We start from the raw sequence: 13,118 nt of genomic DNA, 5'->3' as shown, positions 1-13,118 counted from the left end.
TTGATCACGAAGTGGTGACAAAGGAATATACATGTTCACCAAGGAAATTATTAAACACCGGTTTGAACAAAACAATGCTCCTCTCTACTTCAATCAATTAGCGGCAAAGGAATATACAAGTTCACCAAGGAAAGGAAAAAAAAATAAACAAAATAAAGACTACAAAGAAACAAGAAGCATTCAATTCATCAACGGTGTTAGTTGATCACGAAGTGGTGACAAAAAAAAGGCATCAGAACACTGAGGTAATGTTCCAGAACCAAAACCAAAACTTTTGAACCCTGAGGCTTTCCTGGGGGGACAAAAGATCAGAAAAGTTGGTATGGTATTTACACCTTTCTCCAGCAATTAGAATAGAAGAGACTACGACTAATAGTCAGCTTCAAGAAAACTCTCATAAATGGTTCCTTTCAGCGTCTTGTTAACATCGTCCCAGTTCTGAATGTGGTCTGACAACGGTCCTCTATGTATCTTAACGTGACGGCTCGTTAACTCCATCTGTGGCAATCCTAAAAAATCTTGCACATCTTTTAGCTTCTGCATGAAACACAGTCAATGCAATAATGTAATGAAAAGTGAAAACGGGGAAGAAATAAAAGTGAATGCAGGAAGACAGAGTTGGACTTGGTTAAAATGTCTCCAGGGGTGCACATTAGAGAACAAAATGCAGTTATAATGTTTGACTAGAAGAACATCAACAGTTGAGACTGATAAAATGTATAACAAACAATGAAGTTGTTAAAATCTCAACAACTGATTTTTTTTAATCAACACATATATATATAACTATACTTTCTGAAGTGTTACCCTTCACTATAGGAGATCTAAATCCATTAATAAAATTGAAATTTCTTCCTTTGTTATCATATTTTGGGACAACTATTTAGCTAACTCAAATTCAATACCTGTGAATCACATAGCAGTTATTACTAGCAGATTGTGATGGCATTACATCCAAAAGGATTTTTCTTTCTCTTCTTTTTTTTGTTGCAAATTTTGGTAGAAGATTTAGGAATTTATGATGAGGTCCTTACTGTGTGATTTCTCATAAGATCCTCATAGTACACAATCATATGCCGAGTGCTGTAGAAGTATTCTAAAGCCTTAGCAGATCTCATCTCCATATCCTGTAAGTCATCCAGCAATGATGTAGAATTTATGATAGGCTTGTACTTTGAAAGAATCTCAGCCTAAAAGAAACCAAATAGGCAAATATGAGCTTCATTCCATGACCATAACAGAAATCAAAGGAAAGATGGATGGAGATACCTCTTCTGCAGAGTGTACATGAGCCTTGTGTGTTCCATTCAATAGCTTGGCATAACGGTCATATGAATTGGCTAGCATTGATACCATCCTGCGTAGCAAGTTTCTCCGGAAAAGAAATATAATAGAAACACGTCTACGATTGAAATACTCTGCTATTTCCTTATGGTGCTCCATCAATCCCTGCATAATTCAGACGTCTTGGTTCTTTTATTACTTCAAGTCAGATCAAACATCAACAGAAACTAGATGGAAGTAAACAGAGTGTGAGAGGGAGGGGAGAGAGAGCAGGACAGCAAGAAGATGTGAGGTATAATCGTAGCATATGCCAAATTCCACATTTTTAATAGCCACAAGAAAATTCCAGTCCATAAATCTATAACTAAAGGTGATTGCTTTCACATTTACGATTCCTGATCCTGAAGTAACAGTAGAAGTGCATTTTAAACACAAGGTGACTGAAGGTCAAAGAAATAAGTAGAGCAAAAAAAACTATTAAATGGCATCTTTGAATTTTAGCACGTATGATACTCTTAGTAAATATAATATACAACTGAAAAGGAGGATAAATAGGTAGAACTTAGGGAACCCAGAAGATAGTACAATTTCACATGAAGCATCCTACAGTAATAATGACCAGAGATATTTGAATGGCATATTCTCATCTTTTCAAAATATGCGTGGATAGATCACCAGTATGGCTGTATGACTCTCCTTAAAAAGGTATAAAAATATTAATATTTATAAAAAGCAAGATTGAAAAACAGGCACGCATGAGTAATATCACTTTAATATTGGATATCAGTAAGAAAATTTGGAGAGCAAGATGCTGTAGTCCCCATTCTATTTTGCAAGCAACTTCATTAATACTTTCATAAAGTTGATCAGGTTTATACACCCATATTTAACTAAATTTGACCAAATTTACTAAAAATTACTCATCAGGATTATCTGAGTCCACCGCATCTCTTTCTGGTAAAACTTGCCACTGCTATCAGATGTAACACCACTTGTGCTGTGAACTTCACAGCTCAGATTACATTCATGTGCAACTGTGTAGCTCATTTCTATTCAATGCTCACAACTGGCAGTCAGCAAATGAGTTATCTATAACTTAAATTCTCCACAACAGAAATACATGGAACGGTTATTGGGTGTAAAATTAAAATGCAACTATGCCTACTAAAAGAAATAGCATAAGCCATGTTTTTCTTCTTGAAATTTCTATAACAAAAACATAAAGGTCAAGAGAACTTCAACATACTCTAGGAGTTCAGTTTGCAACTAATGAGTCAGTAAACCATAACATATTTTATGATTAGCATGTGATATTAGAGTATAGATTTGAGGTCAATGGGGAATTACTTATGAAGAGTTTTGTGAAAAATCTAGACAATCCTTCAGGCCAATACATGTTCAACAGCATAAACTAACACAATACTACAGCATAAACCACAATCCCATGACAGATAATTGGGCAAAGTTTGATAGCAGTCTCTTTTGCAAACACACACACACACAAAACTTGCCTAAGCCATTGGACAAGCATTAATATTAGTGAATGTGTTGGGCTGTTGACAACAGTACACTGCTCAGAAAACTAACAAAAAGTATGTGCACCTGATTAAGCATCCACTTCAAGCCAGTTGCAGCAGAGCACTCATTCTTGGAAGCACTATTGAACCAGTCCAAATTGTAAACTTTATCTAAAGTATGCAAAATTGAAGAAACATTTTGCCTTCTCTCTCTAACAGAAAATATCTCCCCATTGGAGCTTACATTAATGTGGCTATTCAAAAGGGTCTCAAACCACCCACTACCGGATCTCTGATTGGACAATATGGCAAAGAACAGTACAGGATTATGAGCGCACTCGTTCCTGGCAACAAACAAGACAATCAATGAGCACCTTATTAAAGTCAACTGATAAAGATTGACAGAAACTTCTCATTACCTGCTAAAGGATGCGGGTTTAGGATAATGTAGTAGGTGAGTATTCATTAGCTTCAATATACTCTGAGAATGGTTGTCAATGACTTTAAAGTCCATAAATGTAGTCCTAGCTTGGGTGCTTATCTGCATTAGACACACAGAGAAGATAAAAACGCCACAAACCATTGAAAATATTACGACTGCCATCCTTAACAACATTGGTGATCTCTTTGGAGGCTTCATAACAAGAATTTCCTGCAACCACATATGAGGAAAAAGTTACTAGAATGTGAATAATGGGATAACTTAAATCACTGCGAAGGGTGTCGAATAGGTAAATTTATGGAGCCTCCCCTCCCCAAATCCCAGAAGAACATAAAATGGTAAAAGAAGCACAGGAAATTATCAAATTGGTGCTCAATATAATACCAAATATATGAAAAAATTTAGAAGCGTAAAGCATTAATCTCAGTGAGGCATGTACAAACAAAATTCCAGCGAGGCAAGTCCTTAACACAACAGATGCACACATTTGGTTATAATCATCAATAAACATATACAACGAGGAATAATGAGCACCCGAATTCAGATAATAACCCAGAAACGTGCAAAGGAGCTTAAAGTTTTCCTCTTTTTCTTGGGCGGTGCTAAAGTGTTCCTCTTTAAACCCATATCAGTGTCAATAACTCTTTTCAGGAATTCAAACAAATTTTTCTTCGAACCCGCGTGACTATTTCTTCTTCCCCTTGTTCACTCAAGTTAAAGCACCAGAATTTGAGGATAAAGTGCCAACAAAAACTCAAAAATAATTTTTAAAAAAGAGATAGAGAAACCCCCAAATATGGTAGAAAGTTAAAACGTTTCAGCAAAACAGTACATAGAGAAGCAGGTTAGAATAATTGACAAATAAGGGAAGCAAGAGAAGAAGCACATTGTGTAAAAGAGCAAAAATTTTGACAGTAAAAAGGAGCAATAAGGAGGTAGAAAGGAAGTACCTTGTAGAGGAAACACACGTCTTCTACCATTGTAGTTCTAGAGAGAGAAAGAGAAGAACAGAAGAAGAAGAAGAAGAAGTAAGAACTGAGAGAAAGGGGTCAGCTTTGGAGCTTGATAGCCTGAGAAAGAAACCCCAGATGGCATTCAAAGCCCTGAAGCCAACCCAACCCAATCCAGACGAACAACACGAGAACAACAAAAACAAGGTTGGTTCCCTTCAGCTCTTCACAGTTCCCTATGCTTATTGTCTGTTTCTTCTTTCTCTCAAAATACTACACTTTTTTTATTAATCTTCTTCCACTTTCTTTTCTTTTACTATTCGTATTATGATGACGAAGACGATGATTATCACTATTAACAAGTTTAAAATTAATAAAACAAATTTGGCGTGTGTATCGGTGGTTTGGTAAGTGAGGCCCACATGCAAGAGCCCATGCGTGTGATAATGTGATGGAGTATGGAGAGGAGGGAGAACAGAAAAGAAAAAAGCACACTAAAATTAGTTATTTATTTTGGCTTTAGTATTGGTTTAGTATTGGATTCTAATTTTGATCCAATCAGTATAGTGTATTTAAAAAGTTAATGATTTTTATTGAGTAAATTTTGATAAGCTCTTAAATGTGATGATTTTCATGTTATTCTTTATAGGGTGTTACGTGAATAAATGCTATTCTTAATTTAAATGTAAAAATATTATAAATATTGGCATGTGCTAGTTTCATGTGAATGGTTTTTCACATAGAATAAAATCTTTAAAAAGCCTTGTATGGAATAAAATCATTCATAAAATTCTGACACACAGAATAAATGTATTTTTTTTTACGCAGCACACACAGCACGAGTGATCATAAATCAAGTTAGATGAAAAATCAAGTTATTATATTTTTATTCAGTTGTATATTTTGTTAACAAAATTATATTTTTATTGTGTAATTTTTTTCACCTTTTTACATAATGAAATGGTATTTTCTTATTTATTTTTTATGATTTTTAAATTAATTATAAATGTAAATTACTTTTTTTAAAAGCAATCAAATTAATTGTTGTATAATTATCTTCTAAATATTGAAATTAAAAACTGTCAAAAAAATTGAAATTAAATTAATTAAGAGATATTTTTAATATTAGTTGGAATCTGTTCACACAAAAAATAGTAGTAAGTATTTTTTAATTAAAATTAAGTTAATTAGATAGAAGTTATCATTTTTAATAGTTTTTTAAACCAGGCTTGGGCCTTATTTAGTAACCTTTGTTGAATTTGGACCTTTTAGCTTGATTGTTGTAGCCTATAAATCTTGTTAATTCTCGACTGACCCAAGTCAAATTTGCTTGATGAAATGCAATTGGGCATGAACTTTAATTTTTTAGCATAATTTGTATTGTATTTATTATATTCTTCCACATTTTAACATCTTTCAATTACTAAAGCTTAACCTCTCATCGTCCCAAATATAGCTCTAAAAAAAAGTTCATTTCCCTCTTCTAACAAATACGCCTATAAAACAATAATATGAATCAAGAAAATTCATACTATGTTTAAATCATCTAGCAAAAATAGGCTTGAGACTATAAAAGACGTACTTCAGATTTGGACGTATCTCAATCTTATGACCTAAGACGATAAAGCCCAATTTAGTAGGCCCAAAAAGAACCAGTGTTAAGCCTAAGGTGATTATTATGTTTTGGTTTTGTTTATTACAAATAGAGAATTATAGTGATGACTCATAGCTTCTAGAAGCTGGTTGTTGGTTTGATATAAGATTGTGGTATTCGGTTGAGCAATGGGCCCATGGCTCATGAGACTGCTATTTAGCTTTGTATTTGCTACATGAATGAGAATGAGGGTGCTGAATTAAGTCCAATTCATTCTTCTCTGTTACTTCTTTGATGGTTTTGCTGTCCTCCAACTCAAAAAATTTATCTCAAAGATCCAAAACCAGGACACCATACATCCTACACCAGTTGTAGCATAAAAATTAAGAAAACCAGCATATTGAAATTTCATCAAGTTACAAACCAAATGTGACTCATAGCCAAAAAGCTAGACACTAGAGCGTAAAGCAAATGTTCCATTCCCTATAGCAGCCCTTTCTTGTTCCCACAAGCAGCAAATTTAAAGAGAATGAAGGGAATATCAGTTTCCAACATATATAAATGTGATTGACACAGCAGTAATTAAGTTAAAAAATTTACAAACGTGAAATTAGAATTATGGAACTTTTTTTCTTCTTCCTAAAAGTAAGTTAAAATAATTTTAAAACTGATTTAAAAATAATTTCATCCTCATTTTATTTAAGCAAGCTTTATTTTCAAATTTAACTTCAAACAAATCTTAGTTATTACTTACTACTACTTGCCACCGAAGTTATGGTTAATTTTCTCTTGCCGTGCAACATTAACTTGTACAATTCATCAATTTTTATTTTTTATTTTTTTTTACTGTTCTATAAGCGGATTTGAAACAGTTACTACGTTTTTGGTGAGGTTCAATTGTCGTCTATTTAATAATACTCGTAATTAGTTAAATTGCTTAAAAACTTGGAATGGTTGCTTCAATAGTCAATCAGGACAATACATTAGAGGGGGATTTAACGTCTGAGGATATAGCTACTGAAGAGAATTTGCATAATCTGCAAAAGTGAACCAGAAGTTATTAAAGAGTAGAGTTACGCGAGAAAAACTAGCTAAGGTATAATGCATGACAACCCAACTCACAAGATGGGAAGTAAACGCCATAATGCATGACAACCCATGGTTGAAGCTCTTCATAGATTTGCTTAATAGTTCCTGTACGATTATAATGCAAATGTAAATTTATTTATTTTTTTTAGCAAAAGAGGTGACAAGCAGAAGCCTCAAAGTGGCGAACGGAATCCCAACGAGATTGAAACCCCCACCTGCTACTAAAACTCTGTAGCACACCAAAGGAAATACCATTAACTCAAAAAGAAGGAAGAGATTACAGAACATGCGGGGATAGAACTATAAGTCAACTGATTTATTCACCAAACCGTTGAGTCTAATAAAGTTTGAAATGCTACTCAATAATTAATTAAGTTGTGTGTCATTAACTAACATACACTCCAGTCTGAGAGGAAGCATTAAAGAAAATAATCATACCAAATAATTCCTTGGTTGTTAATTGATTAATTCTTATTTTGTTTGTCAATCTGAATTCTAAGCATTAGGTTAGGATCGCGTGTTCTATAATGAAATGGAATTTCTATAAAAAAATGTGATTTGTGATAATGATAAAATATACAACGATTCCACCATATCCGATTTCTTGTGAAGTAGGGGCCAACCGCCAATTAAGCAACAGCTAGCTGTGAATGACCGTAGTGGATAGCGTGTAATATATATATATATATATATATATATATATACACACAGACCCGGTCTATCTAGAGACTCGGGATGCTTATCGGTTTTTTCTGCATGGATAAACTTTTAAACCCCACATCAATGACTTTCATTTATCATTAGTCTGACGACGTTTAATTTATTGTAATTTGTAGAGTCTTGTTCTTTCAATGAGTATATGCCAGTACAAATTTTACTACAACTTTTCTTAGTACTTTGTAGAAGGATTTTAAATTGAAAATTTTGATAAATACATCTGATATCTTGATGAAAACATTCAAAACTTATCATATTGTAATAATGTTTAGAGAAATTCTTTGATACGTAAGAAAATTTAAGGGCTTTAGTACTGTTATTGCAGGGATGCTCTCTTTGTACCTTGGTGTCTCCATACTTATTTAATTACTGGCCCAAAAAAATAAATGTTTCTAAAATCTTGTTTTTATGTGGAGCAATGATGATATTTGTACACTCCAAAATTGGATGGGATGAATTGGAGTAGTGAAAACAAAAATGGAAAGAAAAGAGAAAATTAAGAGAAAAGGTAGAAAAATAATAGTAAATCTGATAAGTAATGTAAGAAAAAAAATGAATTAAGAGTGGAACACAAGAAAAAATGAATAGATGATAAGCATTTTCCTATTAATTAACGTGAACACCATAACAACTTTTAAGAATTCTTCTATTATCATTTAGCATGTCAGTCTTTTCTTATTCTTGTTTAACACATATAACTTATATTACAAGAACAACCTCTGGCCCAATTATTGAAATTCAAACTGACAGACGGAGATGCAGAAAAGAAATTAAAAAATAAAGTAAAACATATATAATTTTGAAGTTCTTTAATTGCCACAAGCTATCTCATGGTTTGCGTGAAATATATATATATATAGTACCCATAGTTTTGCTTGCAGCAAGGTGCCTCAAAACTTCTTCATCCATACCTACACGCTTGTTACTAATCATTGAGTTGATTTTATTTTTCAAACAACCATGGAAAATCCATCTTCTCCCGAAGCTCCGGCTCCAAAATATGAGAATCTGATTACGGTTCTCAGCATTGATGGTGGTGGTATCCGAGGAATCATTCCCGGCGTTATTCTTGATTACCTTGAGTCTCAACTTCAGGTTAATAATATATATACTACATTGAAGCAAAAAAAATTGCACTGAGCACACACGTCACGTGTTTAATTCTAAAATAGATCTTAATAATGCATGCTTTTGAATTAATGTGTATGTAGGAGTTAGACGGTGAGGATGCAAGGCTTGCAGATTATTTTGATGTAATTGCTGGGACAAGTACAGGGGGACTCGTTGCTTCCATGTTAGCAGCTCCAAATCCAAAGGCCAACAATCGCCCTTTATTTGCTGCCAATGAAATAGTGCCATTTTACCTCGAAAACTCTCCACAAATCTTCCCCCAGAAAAGGTATTACTAATATAGTAATATCACATATATATGATTACAATGCTTCATATATATATATATATATATATAGAGAGAGAGAGAGAGAGAGACTTAACAGATATGCGTGTCTATAAGACTTTTGACTGGCTTCACGTAACTGCAGGGGGGGAATATTCGCTCCGTTGGTAAACATAGGGAAAGCTTTGACAGGACCTAAGTACGACGGGAAGCATTTCCATGAGTTGATAAGAAACAAGTTAGGGGGCACAAAGTTGCACCAAACCTTGACGAACGTTGTTATTCCAACTTTTGACGTCAAGATACTTCAACCTACCATCTTTTCCTCGTATCAGGTCATTGTTAGTTAGATCTTTTAATTACTAGTATATATATTGTTAACTTTTTTCTTGAAATTGTTGTGAATCTTGAAAATTTGAAACATGCATCTTGTGCAGATGGCGAAGGAGCCAACGTTAGATGTACTACTGTCAGATATTTGCATAGCCACTTCGGCCGCTCCAACATTTTTGCCGGCTCATTATTTTACAAAACAAGATGAACAAGGAAAAGTGATAAAAGAATTCAACCTTATTGATGGCAGTGTGGCTGCTAATAATCCGGTGAGATTCTTGACACAAAGCAAAAGGTAGCAATATATAATTGTCAAGCATATTTTTTTTAATATTAAGACTTAATTTGGTTCTTCTTATATATATGTGCAGACTTTATGTGCAATTAGAGAAGTGACAAAGCAACTGATAAGGAAGGGAAATGGGGGAATTAGTATCAACCCTTTGGAGTATAGTCGTTTTCTTGTTCTCTCAATAGGGACTGGATCAAACAAGAGTGAGCACAAATACAACGCTAAGATGGTGTCAAAATGGGGAATTTTAACCTGGTTATTCAACTCTGGATCAACTCCCATTTTGGATTGTTTTAGCGAAGCAAGCTTTGATATGGTTGACTACCACAACTGTGTGGTTTTTAGTGCGCTTCAATCTGAAGACAACTACCTCCGCATTCAAGTAAGTTACCTTTTATTATTATTACTATCTAGGTGAAGTTCTCTAATAATTGATTTTTCTTTAAAACTCATTCCATCAGGACAATACATTAAAGGGGGATTTAGCATCTGTGGATGTAGCTACTAAAGAGAATTTGGATAATCTGGTCAAAGTGGGCCAGCAGTTACTGAAGAATACAGTTACGCGGGTGAATCTAGATACGGGTCTCTATGAACCAGTTCCAGATAAAGGCACCAATGTGGAAGCACTCAAAAGGTTCATTTTATTTATTCTCTATTTAAGTTAATATATTTTGTAGCAGTAACCAAGACAAAATAAGCTTCAGCACCTTTAATAAAATTGATGCTTGCAGGTTTGCAAAATTACTTTCGGAGGCAAGAAAGGGGAGAAAGTCCAACTCACAATGACAAGAAGATGGGAAGTAAATGATCGCCAGCTGAATGAAGAAAATAATTGTTGCCGATATTCAAACTTAAATTCTATTGATAGTATAAACATTATTTCCATTGTTGCCTAATTATAAATTGTCATGCTTTAATATAAGTTGTCATATATGGTAATTAGTTTATTATTTTTTATAATAACTATTTAAAAGTTATCCCAATTTTTTTTAATTAGTTAATGGTGTAAAAAAATTACATATTTGAGAATTATACTCTAAAGTAAAAGCAAAATTTATTATTTAATGTTAAACTAGTTGTACGACATGTGTAATTTGCCGTTATAAAATTCTTTGATTGGTGTCTGATGGAATTTTCCAACGGAAGAGATCATATTATAAATTATTGAGTAGAATAATAAACTTAATGTAATACTTAAATTATAATTATTTTAGTAGATGGACTGGTATTTAGTTTTGATTTACGTTATCTTAGTATGCTTAAATCAATAATGAATCTCCAAAGAAAACAATATTATGATTAGATAGTATGGATAGTAAACAATAATATAATATTTATTGAATACATTTTATATTTTTAGCATAAATAGTTCCGACAATTAGGGCAGTGCTCTTGGCTCCGCGTGAAATTCATGAACTGCACCTCAAGCAAACAAATATATAACGAAAGAATATGTATAATTATCAATTGGAGCACGGAAGACAGCATAAACTATGTTACAGATACAAACAGGAAAACAGATTACACAAAAAAAATGAAACAGTTCCCCCCCCACCCCCACCCACCTAGGGTAAGTTCCAGCAAAAACTTTTTGAAATCAATTGCATCTAAATAATGAAGTTTTCCATGTGGTTTCCACGAATAATAAATGTTGCATCATTCAGCATTCAGTCATAATCTCAGCCCCGTCAGGAGTTATCAGAATGGTGTGTTCAAACTGTGCAGAAAGGCTTCCATCTTCCGTTACAACTGTCCAGTCGTCATTCCACATCACAGGGTTGATGCTGCCAATAGTCAGCATTGGTTCTGTAAAATTTACCACGTAGTTACTGTTAGTGATATAACAAAACCTAGCCAAAGAGACTTACACTGAATTTAAAAGGCAGTTATTACATGTATCAGAGTCATAACTACGTCGTATGTATACAATGTATTACCGTATTAGGCCATTTGTTTCCACTGTACTGAACACTTTACCATATTAGCAGGTTGAATGGAAATGAAATTTTACAGTTCAATTATATAAAGTACCAAATTTTACGGTTCAATTATTTACAGCTTCATATAAGCATTATTTGAAAATCATCTCTATGACAATTTTCTCTTATAAATCTTGTGATGAAACATAGTTTAATGGTGTGAGTTCCGGTGACGTGCTTTATCTTGAAACAAACAAACATAAAAAAGAAGGGAAAGATAAGCAGCATGCACGTCACTTCCTCAATTAAATATTATAAGCCACTGACTAAGTTTCAAAAGGTTTTTAAGCAGGATACACATTTAAAATATTACGAAGCGTATGCTTGAAGCTTAGTTTAGCTGATGTAGTGGAAGAATGGGAAAATTTGGGATAAAAATCACTTCGTATGTGCTTACAACAGAAAAACATCTGAGCTGATTGAAAGTGGAACGTTGTGAGCTCAATTTCACTTTGGGCCAACAATTTCTGGCCACTCGTCCTGTAATATGAAAATGATCTGAAAAAGGACAGCACTTTAACTATAGTCTGTTCATCAGTGTCTACAATCCCTACTGTTCACCCACACCATCAAGAGTAGAGTAAACTATTCAGTCATTTCCATTTTCCATTATCTCTACCAAGCCCTAGGGAGTCAAAACCAAAAGCTTATTATTTTGAATTTTTTTATATTCCATGTCATGCCCATAATTTTTTTAAAGATGCTGTAATCCATATCATAATTCAAAAGGGATACTAGAACCCATTCCATGCAACATAATCAAGGGGTAAAGACATACACAGTTTCTAATTCCTCAAACAACAAATCATGAGTTCATAGCATTCTATATTGTACAAACTAAAATTACCAATTGTAAAGGTTTGATTTAGCACCATTCGTCCACTTTCATTGTTTCTTGCAGATAATACCAGATTAGATATGCAGACAGAAATATTAAATATTTTAAATATAAAAACAAGGGAGGCAATAAAAAACCTTTGAAACACTAATAATCCCATGGCCAAACAAGTAGCTCAAAACTGAACAATTAAATTAAGTAATATTTGCAGACAGTAATGGAACTTATGTGAAAGTTAACAGGGATCTTCTGTTTTGGCATATTGTTTTACAGATGGGTGCAACATGAACATGAAATGCTTTATTAGTTAAATTGTTTAGACTAATTTGTTTGTAGAAAAAGAATAACTTCTGACTTATTCAATTCAGTAATCAACAAAAAATATTATTTGATAAATCCTAAATTTAAACTTCTAAAGAATAACTTCTGTACACCACCGTCCATAACAAACGCTCATAAAAAGATATTAAGGGAAGCAAGTTATACTTAGGAAGTGCAGCTTTATGAAAAAAAAGATGCAGAAACGAAAAAGCTAATATTTATTTTGGAAAACTGCTGGGTGTACCAGCAAAAATGCTGGGTGCCCCAAGCAGTTCCCAAACCTTCGTCGATCACCTCCTGTTAGGCCCAAATGGTTCTCAACTCTGTCAAAACCCAACTCCTTAAAGACTGGCCCATTGTTGC

The 13,118-nt window shown here is 33.5% G+C and overlaps 2 protein-coding genes and 1 long non-coding RNA gene across 3 annotated transcripts; 1 reads left to right on the top strand and 2 right to left on the bottom strand.

Annotated features, from left to right (window-relative positions):
* LOC114373863 lies at positions 1 to 4,515 on the bottom strand. Its single transcript, XM_028331418.1, has 6 exons — positions 4,194 to 4,515; positions 3,221 to 3,453; positions 2,887 to 3,145; positions 1,270 to 1,449; positions 1,035 to 1,190; positions 1 to 537 (listed from the first exon to the last, which is right to left on the bottom strand). Exons 1-6 carry the CDS (start codon positions 4,221 to 4,223, stop codon positions 370 to 372), a joined length of 1,026 nt encoding a protein of 341 aa, XP_028187219.1. The 5' UTR covers positions 4,224 to 4,515; the 3' UTR covers positions 1 to 369.
* A 3,973-nt stretch (positions 4,516 to 8,488) lies between these two features.
* On the top strand, positions 8,489 to 10,546 carry LOC114375624 (patatin-like protein 3). Its single transcript, XM_028333454.1, has 7 exons — positions 8,489 to 8,688; positions 8,805 to 8,992; positions 9,135 to 9,324; positions 9,427 to 9,591; positions 9,694 to 9,996; positions 10,076 to 10,251; positions 10,349 to 10,546. The coding sequence occupies exons 1-7, from the start codon at positions 8,554 to 8,556 to the stop codon at positions 10,401 to 10,403; spliced, it is 1,212 nt and encodes a 403-aa protein (XP_028189255.1). The 5' UTR covers positions 8,489 to 8,553; the 3' UTR covers positions 10,404 to 10,546.
* Positions 10,547 to 11,034: 488 nt separating this feature from the next.
* LOC114375896 lies at positions 11,035 to 12,825 on the bottom strand. The gene is made up of 2 exons (XR_003658865.1): positions 12,444 to 12,825; positions 11,035 to 11,423 (listed from the first exon to the last, which is right to left on the bottom strand). It is a non-coding gene; the product is annotated as an uncharacterized LOC114375896 (long non-coding RNA).
* Between the last annotated feature and the right edge of the window lie 293 nt (positions 12,826 to 13,118).

The sequence above is a fragment of the Glycine soja genome, chromosome 11 (genome assembly GCF_004193775.1).
Source record: "Glycine soja cultivar W05 chromosome 11, ASM419377v2, whole genome shotgun sequence".
Taxonomy (NCBI): domain Eukaryota; kingdom Viridiplantae; phylum Streptophyta; class Magnoliopsida; order Fabales; family Fabaceae; genus Glycine; species Glycine soja.
This window is presented reverse-complemented; position numbering and strand designations above follow the sequence as displayed.